The 14,634-nt window shown below is 43.1% G+C and overlaps 1 protein-coding gene across 1 annotated transcript in view; it reads left to right on the top strand.

The window, feature by feature from the left end:
- LOC121575397 (contactin-2-like) overlaps nucleotides 1-14,634 on the top strand; it is a 94,307-nt gene that overhangs the window by 64,418 nt on the left and 15,255 nt on the right. Inside the window, exons 3-8 of the mRNA XM_041888466.2 lie at nucleotides 9,209-9,350; nucleotides 9,461-9,633; nucleotides 9,914-10,009; nucleotides 10,205-10,417; nucleotides 10,685-10,787; nucleotides 11,178-11,359. Coding sequence (XP_041744400.2) covers nucleotides 9,209-9,350; nucleotides 9,461-9,633; nucleotides 9,914-10,009; nucleotides 10,205-10,417; nucleotides 10,685-10,787; nucleotides 11,178-11,359 — 909 coding nt within the window. The remainder of the gene's footprint in view (nucleotides 1-9,208; nucleotides 9,351-9,460; nucleotides 9,634-9,913; nucleotides 10,010-10,204; nucleotides 10,418-10,684; nucleotides 10,788-11,177; nucleotides 11,360-14,634) is intronic.

Below are 14,634 nucleotides of genomic sequence, written 5' to 3'. Positions count from 1 at the left end.
AATCTGTGGAGGGAGCTGAAGGTTCGAGTTGCCAAACGTCAGGCTCGAAACCTTTAATGACTTGGAGAAGATCTGTAAAGAGGAGTGGGACAAAATCCCTCCTGAGATGTGTGCAAACCTGGTGGCCAACTATAAGAAACGTCTGACCTCTGTGATTGCCAACAAGGGTTTTGCCACCAAGTACTAAGTAATGTTTTGCAGAGGGGTCAAATACTTATTTCCCTCATTCAAATGCAAATCAATTTATAACATTTTTGACATGCGTTTTTCTGGATTTTGTTGTTGTTATTCTGTCTCTCACTGTTCAAATAAACCTACCATTAATTTTATAGACTGATCATTTCTTTGTCAGTGGGCAAACGTACAAAATTAGCAGGGGATCAAATACTTTTTTCCCTCACTGTAGCCTGCAGAGCTCTATTATACTATCCAGGTCTGTGCCCAAAGTTTGAGCTTCTACTTCTAAACATCCACCTTTCCAGAAATAAGTCTCTCACTGTTGCCGCTTGCTACAGACACCCCTCAGCCGCCAGCTGTGCCCTGGACACCATATATGAATTGATTGCCCCCCATTTATCCTCAGAGTTCGTACTGCTTGATGACCTAAATTGGGATATGCTTAACACCCCGGCCATCCTACAATCCAAACTAGATGCCCTCAATCTCACACAAATTATCAACGAACCTACCAGGTACAACCCTAAATCCGTAAACATGGGCACCCTCATAGATATCTTGACTAACGTACCCTCTAAATACACCTCCGCTGTCTTCAACCAGGATCTCAGTGACTGCCTTATTGTCTGCGTCTGTAACGGGTCCGCGGTCAAACGACCACCCCTCATCACTGTCAAACGCTCCCTAAAACACTTCAGCGAGCAGGCCTTCCTAATTGACCTGGCCCAGGTATCCTGGATGGATATCGATCTCATTACATCAGTAGAGGATGCCTGGTTGTTCTTTAAAAGTAATTTCCTCTCAATCTTAAATAAACATGCCCCATTCAAAAAATACAGAACTAAGAACAGATATAGCCCCTGGTTCTCCTCAGACTTGACTGCCCTTGACCAGCACAAAAACATCCTGTGGCGTACTGCATTAGCATCAAATAGCCCCCGCGATATGCAACTTTTCAGGGAAGTTAGGAACCAATATACACAAGCAGTTAGGAAAGCAAAGGCTAGCTCCAAAAAGTTTTAGGACACTGTAAAGTCCATGGAGAATAAGAGCACCTCCTCCCAGCTGCCCACTGCACTGAGGCTAGGAAACACTATCACCACCGATAAATCTACGATAATCAAGAATTTCAACAAGCATTTTGCTACGGCTGGCCATGCTTTCCACCTGGCTACCACTACCCCGGCCACCAGCTCTGCACCCTCCGTTGCAACTTGCCCATGTCCCCCCCACTTCTCCTTCACACAAATACAGACAGCTGATGTTCTGAAAGAGCTGCAAAATCTGGACCCATACAAATCATCTGGGCTAGACAATCTGGACCCTGTCTTTCTAAAACTAGCCGCCGAAATTGTCGCAACCCCTATTACTAGCCTGTTCAACCTCTCTTTCGTAAGGTCTGAGATCCCCAGAGATTGGAAAGCTGCCGCGGTCATCCCCCTCTTCAAAGGGGGTGACACTCTAGATCCAAACTGTTACAGACCTATATCCATCCTGCCCTGCCTTTCGAACGTTTTTGAAAGCCAAGTTAACAAACAGATCACCGACCATTTCGAATCCCACCGTACCTTCTCCGCTATGCAATCCGGTTTCCGAGCTGGTCATGGGTGCACCTCAGCCACGCTCAAGGTCCTAAATGATATTATAACCGCGATCGATAATAGACAGTACTGTGCAGCCGTCTTCAGCGACCTGGCCAAGGCTTTCAACTCTGTCAACCAACGCATTCTTATTGGCAGACTAAATAGCCTTGGTTTCTCAAATGACTGCCTCGTCTGGTTCACAACTACTTCTCAGATAGAGTTCAATGTGTCAAATCGGAGGGCCTGTTGTCTGGACCTATGGCAGTCTCTATGGGGGTGCCACAGGGTTCAATTCTTGGGCCGACTCTTTTCTCCGTGTATATCAATGATGTCGCTCTTGCTGCTGGTGACTCTCAGATCCACCTCTACGCAGACGACACCATTTTGTATACATCTGGCCCTTCATTGGACACTGTGTTAACAAACCTCCAAACGAGCTTCAATGCCATACAACACTCCTTCAGTAGCCTCCAACTGCTCTTAAACACTAGTAAAACTAAATGCATGCTCTTCAATCGAACACTTCTGGCACCCGCCACCCGACTAGAATCACTACTCTCGACGGGTCTGACCTAGAGTATGTGGACAACTACAAATACCTAGGTGTCTGGTTAGACTGTAGACTCTCCTTCCAGACTCACATTAAGCATCTCCAATCCAAAGTTAAATCTAGAATTGGCTTCCTATTTCACAACAAAGCCTCCTTCACTCATGCTGCCAAACATGCCCTCGTAAAACTGACTATCCTACCGATCCTTGACTTCGGCGATGTAATTTACAAAATAGCCTCCAACACTCTACTCAGCAAATTGAATGTAGTCTATCACAGTGCCATCCGTTTTGTCACCAAAGCCCCATATACTACCCACCACTGTGACCTGTACACTCTTGTTGGCTGGTCCTCACTACATATTCGTCGCCAAACCCACTGGCTCCAGGCCATCTATAAATCACTGCTAGGCAAATCTCCGCCTTATCTTAGCTCATTGGTCACCATAGCAATACACACCTGTAGTATGCGCTCCGCAGGTACAGTGGGGAGAACAAGTATTTGATACACTGCCGATTTTGCAGGTTTTCCTACTTACAAAGCATGTAGAGGTCTGTACATTTTTATCATAGGTACATTTCAACTGTGAGAGACGGAATCTAAAACAAAAATCCAGAAAATCACATTGTATGATTTTTAAGTAATTAATTTGCATTTTATTGCATGACATAAATATTTGATACATCAGAAAAGCAGAACTTAATATTTGGTACAGAAACCTTTGTTTGCAATTACAGAGATCATACGTTTCCTGTAGGTCTTGACCAGGTTTGCATACACTGCAGCAGGGATTTTGGCCCACTCCTCCATACAGACCTTCTCCAGATCCTTCAGGTTTCGGGGCTGTCGCTGGCAATACGGACTTTCAGCTCCCTCCAAAGATTTTCTATTGGGTTCAGGTCTGGAGACTGGCTAGGCCACTCCAGGACCTTGAGATGCTTCTTACGGAGCCACTCCTTAGTTGCCCTGGCTGTGTGTTTCGGGTCGTTGTCATGCTGGAAGACCCAGCCACGACCCATCTTCAATGCTCTTACTGAGGGAAGGAGGTTGTTGGCCAAGATCTCACGATACATGGCCCCATTCATCCTCCCCTCAATACGGTGCAGTCGTCCTGTCCCCTAAACAGTGTCCTAAAATGCAAATTAATTACTTAAAAATCATACAATGTGATTTTCTCTTTAGATTTAGATTCCGTCTCTCTCCGTTGAAGTGTACCTATGATAAAAATTACAGACCTCTACATGCTTTGTAAGTAGGAAAACCTGCAAAATCGGCAGTGTATCAAATACTTGTTCTCCCAACTGTATATCTCACTGGTCATCCCCAAAGCCAACACCTCCTTTGGCCGCCATTCCTTCCAGTTCTCTGTTGCCAATGACTGGAACGAATTGCAAAAATCTCTGAAGCTGGAGACTCTTGTCTCCCTCACTAACTTTAAGCATCAGTTGTCAGAGCACCTTACCGATCACTGCACCTGTACACAGCCCATCTGAAATTAGCCCACCCAACTACCTCATCCCCATATTGTTATTTATTTTGCTCATTTGCACCCCAGTATCTCTATTTGCACATCATCTCTTGCACATCTATCATTCCAGTGTTAATACTAATTGTAATTATTTTGCACTATGGCCTATTTATTGCCTTACCTCCATAACTTGCTACATTTGCACACACTGTTTATATATTTTCTGTTGTATTTTTGACTTTATGTTTTGTTTTACCACATATGTAACTCTGTGTTGTTTTTATCACACTGCTTTGCTTTATCTTGGCCAGGTCGCATGTGATAAATGAGAACTTGTTCTCAACTGGCTTACCTGGTTAAATAAAGGTTAAATAAATAAAAAAATATGCATATATATATATGTTATCTTTTATCACATGCCAATGTTTGTTTTGTATCCAATGCATTTATCTTACATTAGAATTAAGTAGCTTATTAGTCCTTCTAATCTAGTTAGATTGCATCATATCACCTTTCAATATTAGTTATCAATTAATATAAAACTATGTTATCTTGAACACCAGTGTCATTTAATAATATGCACGGGTGTGATAGTTGTATGAATTAATTACATTCGTAAACAGTCATTTAAAATAGTTATTTAGCTAGCTCAAAATATCGTAGCCTGTATCATGCATGCAAGCTTACCTGTCATATTTCCAACGATGGAGCAGCAGACCAAGCAATATGTGAGAGGAGGATCACCCCCTCTCCTGGGGGCCAGGAGAGGGGGTAATGAAACAATATTCCTACTTAAAAGAATATGGGAAATGGTCGGGACTTAAAGAACAATCATGTCAAATTCGTTACTATGTTGTGATGTCATTAAAGTGGAAAAACATAATTGTATCTCTGGGGTTGTACACTTCCCAGTTATGAGGTTTGCATCTAATTGTTGTATAAAACGAATGATTAAGTATAATAGTACTTTTGTGAAGATAACAATGTGATTTTAGCATTCTAGATGAGATTATTGTTTTCCATATTGATTTGTTCTCAGTCAGTGGCCACGCCCAGATAAGCACAAACATGATGGAATGCCCCTTTTACCCCAAGTGCATAAAAAGCCTTGAAAAACAAATTAACATTAGACCAGCAGACGTGAAGCGTGAGCTAAATGTTACAAAATGGTTACCATTACCAAAGGGAGACCAAGCAGGTATAAACCGGATGTTGCAAATGGTAGAATTTCTACCAGACCAGGAAGCGTGAATCTGAAGCTACACGTTACAAAATGGTTAGACCAGAAAGACCAGAAAACATGAGACGTTAGTCCACACGTTTGAAATTGAAAAAACTCTGATACTCTCAACCTCTACACGAGGTGAAGAAGAAGACAATGCACTAGACCTTATCATCTCAGTCTGCAGCTGGCATGTATAGCCGTCTAGAGAACTTTCACTAAAGACACGAGTTGGGAAGGATAATCCCTCTCCTGAAGTAACTATTCTCAACTCTACGAACTACAGGGTACGCTGAAGTGTCCATTCTAACCACCACTACGACCAGAAACTCTACCAAGGACATTGGGATCTCTGCTGGGCAAACCAGAGTCCTACATCATCAACTCAACTATCGAAGACAGCTACACGTAAATACATGTTGCATTTCTAATCCGAATGAGCAGTTATTAGCGCGCATAAGTATTATGATTACTGTGAACGTAGTCTCCAAAGTAACAAAGATAGTTTGAATCTCTGTCGCTCCCTTCCATTCTGACCCTCCTTCTACCCAAGCATTAATGCTATTGTTCGTCCAGTCCACTAGGGATCTGTTCTCATTGTATTACGTTAGTAATCAATAACCTATGTGTGTGTGTGTGTGTGTGTTTGTATTCTGTGTTATTCAAGGATTATGCAACGTTCAGAATGAGACTGATAAGAGGTAATTATTTAATAAGTTGCTGTTATCGAAATATAACATATCTTCTAAGAGTTTCATTCTGGAGATGGTAACTCGTTAAACAACTTCTTCGGTGGTGCCCTAGATTCCTAATGAGTTAATTGTTACATTATTAATTTAATAGAGTTACAATTAAACATAGTTAGTTGATTCGATAAATAACAGTCACCATATTAATATAAGTCACGTCATGACAGCTCATTCGAGAGAAGACAACCTACCGCGTTATGACATTGGCCATTATTGAAATCTGACATGTATGATAGATGTTTTCGGGATCTAAAAGTAATCTTCCTATTAACTTCCAGAGTAGTGAGAGCGGCTTCATCACAATGCTACGTCATACCAGCTGTATTTCTGCCTGTGTGAATGGCAAGATCTCATGATACACATTAAAATATGAAATGACCCGGGAATTGATAGAACATCACTCAGAGATGCCTGAAAACCTAACCCTTAAATTAACCCAGTCTGAAGTAATGCCTTTATCTTAACCATAGAGTTGTTTCTGTGTGCCTAATATGCCTAAAATGTTTGGAGCTCATGAGGGAGATGTTTGGCTAAATACAGGACGTCGCCACTACAGGCAACGTTGAGCACTATTACCATCAAGTAGGCTTGGGTTTTGCTAGGGTGTTGAGGATGGACCTAATCTGAGAGCTCCGGCTCCGAGGGTCACGTGTTCAATCCCAGTGATAGGCACTCTAAATTTGACGTTTGTGGAAAAACTTCTTATTCTGAAGTGACAGCTTGTTACCTACACACACACACATACCATAGCTTTGTTTTTGTGAAACTTCAGGACTTTTTTGAGTATAAAAATGGTTAACCATTAAAAATCCTATTTTCCCTAACCCTAATCCTAATCGTACACCTAACCCTTAACCTAACCCTAACCTTAACCCCAAAAACCCTAACCCTAAACCTAACCATAACCCTAACTCTAAACCTAAACCTAACCAGACTGACTTGCAATATGCAGACAGAGCAGGAAGTTGCAATAGACCCGTGCAACCCAAGGTTTGATACCAGCACAAACAGAAACCCTCTTAAACCTAACCCTAAACCTAACCCTTAAGCTTAAAATAGTCCTGACTTTTCAAAAAAGTAATTGTTTTCCTACCTTTTCAGGACATTCAGGTGAAATGTTAGGACATTGGGGTCCTGATAATGTAGGAAAACAAGTACACACACACAAACACCCCCAAGGATACAACAAGAACATTACATTTATCTGACAATATATAACTATTGGTCTGTTTGGTTGGGAAGTTCATAGTTAGCCTACATCAGGTTATTCTGTTTTGTTGTACTGTAAAATAATAGGCCTGTTCAATCAAATCAATCAATCAACGGTATTTTATAAAGCCCTTTTTACATCAGCAGTTGTCACAAAGTGCTTATACAGATACCCAGCCTAAAACTCCAAAGAGCAAGCAATGCAGATGTAGAAGCACAGTGGCTAGGAAAAACTCCCTAGAAAGACAGTAACCTAAGAAGAAAACTAGAGAGGAACCAGGCTCCGAGGGGTGGCCAGTCCTCTTCTGGCTGTGCCGGGTAGAGATTATAAGAGTACACGGCCATTAAAGGCCAGATCGTTCTTCAAGATCTTCAAACGTTCATAGATGACCAGCAGGGTCAAATAATAATCACAGTGGTTATAGAGGGTGCAACAGGTCAGCACCTCAGGAGTAAATGTCAGTTGGCTTTTCATAGCCGAGCATTCAGAAGTCGAAATGATTTGATATTTAGATATTGAGATATATACTCATTATCCTCTCTCATTGCCACACCTCAAAATAGACAAGAACAGTGGAGTTGTCTTGGTGATCTAATTTCCATTTTTAAAATTTGTATGGCAGGTTTCCAACATACAGCACTGGTAGCTGGTAGGTTGGGATGTTTCCAGGGTATGAAAGGATTTGGACATGTATCTTCTGTATGGTTGGGGGATTGCAGTCCCCCCCTACACACACACACACACACACACACACACACACACACACACACACACACACACACACACACACACACACACACACACACACACAAGCAGCATCCTATCACCCCAGCTTAACAAACACCCAGAGAGAGGAGAGACTGATTAGAGAGTCCCCAAACAGCCTGTGTGTCTCTCACTGCCCCAGATTTAAAGGTCCAATGTAGCCATTTTTATCTCAATATCAAATCATTTCTGGGTAATAATTAAAGTAATTAAAGTACCTTACTGTGATTATTTTTGACCATTTGTAATTGGAAAAAAAAACTGAAACCCCCCAGAAAATGTGCTGTTATTGGCAGAGAGGTTTAAAAACTCTCTTTGTTATTGGTCTATTAACTTATACTGCACTCCATCCCACCAAAACAGACTGAAATTTAAAGCGGTCTTTTTAAACAACTCTTACACTAAAAGGGCATTATCGTAATGTTCTAAATTTCACAGTATTATTCCAACCTCATAGTGTGGAAATACTACTATATATATATATAAAACACCGGAAAATTAAGTTTTTGACTGCACTGGGCCTTTAAGAACTCACTTTCATACACACACAAGTACGCATGCACGTACATGCTCATGTGCACACACACACACACACACATACCATCTCAACCTTTTATCTCTCTTTTTTCCTCCCTCCCTCTTTCCCTTTCTCGTACACACTTTTTGTGCCACGAGGATTCAGCATTAGATTCCCATATGTTCATTATGCGTCTCTAACCCAATTTGCGCTGTATAACATGGACAGATTCTCTGTGTACCTGGAGAATAGCTGTCTGTTCCAACCTGCTGTTTCTACTGCACCTTCTGCTTCTCTCATCTATTTATCTCCCCACCGCTCCACTCTTCTACTCTGCTCCTCCCCCTCTCCACCTTTACCTATGCCTCTCCTCCCTCTCTCCACCCCAACACTCAATCTCTTCCCCTCTTTTAACTCTCCACCTCTATGTCCTCTCCTCTCCTCCCTCACACACACACACACACACGTCTCTGAGCCATGAACACATAATTATGGGTTTTCTGTCAGGGGAACAGGGAATAGGGGAAAACAGGCCATCTCAACACCATCTCAGAGTACATTATTTAGACGAGATTAAAATGGATTAGATTACATTTAATCAAATATTCCACTGTAATTTGTAAATATTTCTCATTAAATTAGACACTTTAACATTTTCTGACCTTGGCTTCCCAAAGCACAGATGAAACTCGGATTTACCTCTAATTAACTGAGTTTCTGAATGGTGATACATGGTGTTTTGGGAATGCTCCATTTCCATTTAATTAATAAAAAATATGTTATAGTGATACAGAACAACTTGTTTTGAAATGCTAGTGTCTTTCAACAGCCGCAGTACAACACAGTTTCAGTTGAATACAGTTTGAAAAGGGAAAGACCCTTTGATTCTAAATCCTGATTGGTTGGAAGGGGATGGTAGTAGGAAATTGGGTGGTTGGTAATTCTGATTGGCTGTGTGTGTTGACAGGCGGGGACGTGTGCATAACGGGTCATGACAGCGGGCCAGTGTTTGAGGAGCAGCCCAGCAGTGTGGTCTACCCAGAGGAACTCAGTAAGGGAACAGTTACTCTCAACTGCCAGGCTAGAGCCAGCCCTGCTGCTATGTACAGGTAAGAACACACACACACACATCAGAGAAGCAGTCATCAGAGAGGTGGGACAGGTACTAAGTGCTCATCTCTACAGCGTTATGTAACTTCTTCCCCTCCCTGTCCGGTAGGTGGCGTGTGAATGGTACGAATGTCCCGGTAGGGGACCCCCAGTACACACTGGTAGCCGGTAACCTGGTGATCAGTGGTCCCCTGTACGGCCGTGATGGAGGCTCCTACCAGTGTCTGGCCATCAACCGCTGTGGCACCATACTCAGCCGGGTCGCCAACCTCAAATTCGGCTGTGAGTACATTAATTTATTCATTTATTTTATATTTCTCTCAGTGTTGAAGCATATTAATCAAGATGTATTGGATCCAAGTTATTATTCATCAAACTATATTTTGTGTAGATATCATCTCATTACATTGATTGGCTTACATAATGAAAAGAAGAAATTGCTCAGTGAGGAGTACACTTTCATCTTGTGGTACTCTTGACTGGATTTAATTGATTTTTTTCCCTGTTTTGTTTAGTTTGTTTCTATCTTCCTGTGATATCCTTCTTTATTGTTATTTTTTAGACCTCCATGACTTCCCTGGGGAAGGGCAGAGCCCACAGACAGCTTACGAGGGTGCAGGTGCCTTCCTGGCCTGTCAGGCCCCCGCCCACTACCCAGGTACACACACAAACACACACACACACATATGCTCAATCTCTGCTTCCTCTCTGAGTGCTCTCTTGAACTAGTTTGTGGAATGTTTTCATCAATAAGCCCCTATTTATGGCACATTGATTAAGTCTCATTCTCCTCCTCCTCTCTCTCTTTCTCTCTCCTTTCTCTCTTTCTGTCTCTCTTTTGTCCTCTCATTAGCGCTGTCCTACCGCTGGATCGTTAACGAGTTCCCCAGCTTTGTGAAGCCTGATGGGGGTCGGTGGTTTGTCTCCCAGGTAACGGGCAACCTGTACCTGGCCAAGGCGGAGCTTAACGATACAGCAAGCTACTTTTGTTTCACCACAGTCAACATGGACATCAGCACCAAGAGTACCTTCAGCAAGGCCAACCAGCTCACCGTACAGCCACACGGTACAGGAGTGTGTGTGTGTGTATGTGTGTGTGTGTGTGTGTGGGTAGCTGAGTAGAGAGAAAATAACTATTCAAGACTCTGTTTCTCTTACATGGTAATTGTGCAGCTTTGAAAAGCTTTTGACATTTCAATTGACAATTTCGGGAAAATGCTATGTGTTTCTCCTCTAAGAGGGGAGACTTGAAGTGCAGGTGTAGCCTATAATTTGCTTTATTTCACATCAGCCATTTTCTCTGTTGTTGACATGTCCGCTCTATTAACCACAGCCAATGCCAGGAAGTCAGCTCCTGCTATCAAAGTCCGTTTTCCAGCAGAGACCTACGCCCTGGTAGGACACACCACCCAGCTGGAATGCTTTGCCTATGGAAAGTAAGTCCCTGATCCATGTTATTGTCCCACAATGTTAGAAATCTCAGATTTTCAAGTTTCATGTTTTAATGTCACATGTATAGTTAAATGCCTTTCTTGCAAGCTCTAACCCCAATAATGCAGTAATCAATAACAATGTAATACTAAAAATAACACAAGGTAGAACAAAAACACACTATATATAAAAATAAGAATAACACGATATAGTAAATAAGCATTCTATATACAGGATTTGTTGTATTTCTTCTGTACTCACACACTCTCCCTGCATTCCTCTTCTTGCCTCTCCCTCCCTCTCCTCGCCTTGTACCTTCCTCCCATTTCCTCTACGTCCCACCTCAATGCCTCTCTCCCTCTTTATCCCCCACTGCTTCCCTTCCCTCACCTTAGTCCCGTCCCAAAGTTGCGTTGGAGGAAGGTGGATGGTCTGTTGCCGTCTAAGTCCGGGGCCAGTGCAGAGGGACCCATCCTCACTCTGCCTGAGATGACCTTCCATGACGAGGGCATGTACGAGTGTGAGGCCTACAACTCTGAGGGCCGCGACACACACCAGGGACGCATCACCGTGCAAGGTAGGGTAGAGACACAAAAACACACACACACACAAGCCCAAAACAACAAAGCTTACACTCATCATAACCTGATCTACACTGAACAAAAATATAAACGCAACAATTTCTAAGATTTTACTGAGTTACAGATCATATAAGGAAATCAGTCAATTGAAAAATCATTAGGCTCTAATCTATGGATTTAACATTACTGGGAATACAGATATGCATCTGTTGGTCACAGATACCTTTAAAAAAAAGGTATGGGCGTGGATCAGAAAACCAGTCAGTATCTGGTGTGACCACCATTTGCCTCATGCAGCACGACACATCTCCTTCGCATAGAGTTGATCAGGCTGTTGATTGTGGCCTGTGGAATGTTGTCCCACTCCTCTTCAATGGCTGTGCAAAGTTGGTGGATATTGACGGGAACTGGAACACGCCGTCGTACACATCGATCCAGAGCATCCCAAACATGCTCAATGGGTGACATGTCTGGTGAGTATGCAAGCCATGGAAGAACTGGGACATTTTCAGCATCCTGGAATTGTGTACAGATCCTTGCAACATGGGGCGGTGCATTATCATGCTGAAACATCAGGTGATGGCGGCGGATGAATGGGCCTCAGGATTTCGTCACGGTATCTCTGTGCATTCAAATTGCCACACTGTCTGCCATCTGCCCGGTACAGTTGAAACCGGGATTCATCTGTGAAGAGCACTCTTCTCCAGCGTGCCAGTGGTCATCGAAGGTGAGCATTTTCCCACAAAAGTCGGTTACGACTCCGAACTGCAGTCAGGTCAAGACCCTGGTGAGGATGACGAGCACGAGATGAGCTTCCCTGAGACAATTTCTGACAGTTTGTGCAAAAATTATTCAGTTTCATCAGCTGTCCAGGTGGCTGGTCTCAGACTATTCAGCAGGTGAGAAAGTCGGATGTGGAGGTCCTCGGCTGGCGTGGTTACACGTGATCTGCGGGTGTGAGGCCTGTTGGACGTACTGCCAAATTCTCTAAAATGACGTTGGAGGCAGCTTATGATAGAGAAATGAACATGATACAGTGGCTTACGAAAGTATTCACCCCCCTTGGCATTTTTCCTATTTTGTTGCCTTACAACCTGGAATTTAAATGGATTTTGGGGGGGTTTGTATCATTTGATTTACACAACATGCCTACCACTTTGAAGATGCAAAATATATTTAAAATGTTTCCCCTTAAACCACTCGAGTGTTGCTTTAGCAGTATGTGTCAAGTCCTCCTCTTGTTCACCATCCAAAGGACACAGGGACAACTCAAATTTCAGACTCAATCTTTTTTATTTTTAGTTTGCTTGCAGTTGATTGGTCTGTCCAGTAAATTAGCCAGTAAATTAGGTTGTAAACCTTTAAAGACAGAACAAAAAGTTACCATTTTAATTAAACATTTTAATGAACTTAAATTAGTTTAAACATTCAAATAAACATTCTAAATAACTTAAATGAATTAACCATTTAAGCCTTTTACCATTGGCGTCTTTGGACTGAACCTGTGAGTGAACTTGGAGTCTTCTCTCTGAAGTTTGTTCTTCTGAATGACTGAGCCCCTCCATGCCTTCACAGGTGCTCCAAATCAGTGAAAATGACTGATCAGGTGACAAGCAGCCGGTTTGCTGCTGCTGGTGCACTCTGGGAAGTGTAGTTCTTTGACTCACTCCTGAGATTCAGCTCAACACCTCCCACTTGAGCTCCTGTTTTTTTCAAATCCAGAGAGGTCAAACAAGCCCTTCACACCTCTGTTTGTTCTTCAATGGGAAGTAGAATGACAAGGCGTCTGACATTTCTATGAAGAATTGTGGCTGGGATTTTGGTTTGAAGCCTCTTCGTTCTTTCACCGTTTGCTCTTGTGGGCCCTTTTTTGCTGTTTGACTTTGTGATGTGAACAGGATAGCTGGGAAAAGTCTTCACAAGCACATCTCTTACGATGCCTTTGCTGTCAGCATTGACACCGACCACTCTAGCCAGCTTTTACTGTCCTCTTAGGGCGTTTTGGTCAGCCAACCAGACCACATCTCCAACAGCAACATTTCGCTCTTTGGTGTGCCATTTGTTCCTTATGAACAGATTAGGTCCAGCCAATTGGCTCCACTTCTTCCAGAAATGGCTTAACTCTGCTTGAATATGTTTAAGTCTTTTGTAAGGGTAGCCATCAAACTGGAAATCTCCAGGGTCTCCCTTTGGATTCGATGCGTCCTAAAAGCAGAGAATTCGGGGTGATGTACTCTACACAGTCTTCTCTGCTTTGAGTTCTTGCATCGATGGGTCTCTCATTAGCAAGGTTGGCTGCCATGAAGAGAAAAGTTTGGAATTCTCCCCACGTGAAAACACCATCTCCACCAAGGTTGCTCAACGCCCGCTTCACTACTTTGACAGCTGCCTCTGCGGCACCATTCCTATGGGGAGAGTCTGCAGGGTGGATCTTCCATGACCATTCTGTACCATGCATGGCAGCTGTGTCTTCAAGTTCAGACTTGTTTAGTTGGTTAAGGAATTTTTGAAGTGCAGGTTTGGCTCCCACAAAGTTAGTGCCAGGGTCTGACCAGAGTTTCCTGGGGTGTCCTCTCAGTGAAGTGAACCTTTGATAGGCTAGCAGGAATCCTTCAGATGACATGTCACTCACCACTTCAGTGTGTATGGCTCGGGAAGCCATGCAGCAGAAGACTATTCCCCATACTTTGAGTCTAGTTCTCTTCTTGACCTCATCTTTCACTTCATAAGGGCCGAACAGGTCCATGGTGGTGAATTCAAAAGGTGCAGCTGGGCCTGTTCGATCTAGAGGCAGGTCAGCCATGATTTATTGACACTGTTTTGCCTTGTTTTTCCTGCAGACCACACAGCTGTCAACCATTTTCTTGGCAAGTCTACTGCCTTTTATTACCCAGGCTTTCTTCCTCATCCGGAGAAGGGTTCCTGCCACTCCCTCGTGGTTTGCTTTGTGGGATTCTTGTGCCAGCAGTGTAGACACCCATGCTTCAAAGGGTAAAACTGGCACTGCTGTCTTATCTTCGTTGAATGTCTGAATTCTGCCTCCACAAACTAGCAGCCCAGAGTTCACATCTTTGTACACTGTCAGTCTGCTTAGAGTTGTGTCTGAAAAATCTGTACCTTGTTGAGCTGCGAGGAAAAGGTACTTGAGTGCATCTTCATGTTCTTTGACAGTCAGCACAGCTTGCTTGGGTGATCTTACCTCCCTCTTTGCCTGTTTAGGGGCCCGGCCCTTCCTCTTCAGCCACTGCTTGGCTGCTAGACAAACCCAGGC

Source organism: Coregonus clupeaformis, chromosome 10 (genome assembly GCF_020615455.1).
Source record: "Coregonus clupeaformis isolate EN_2021a chromosome 10, ASM2061545v1, whole genome shotgun sequence".
NCBI classification, from domain to species: domain Eukaryota; kingdom Metazoa; phylum Chordata; class Actinopteri; order Salmoniformes; family Salmonidae; genus Coregonus; species Coregonus clupeaformis.
Note: the sequence above shows the minus strand (reverse complement) of the source record. Positions and strands in the feature narration are given on the sequence as shown.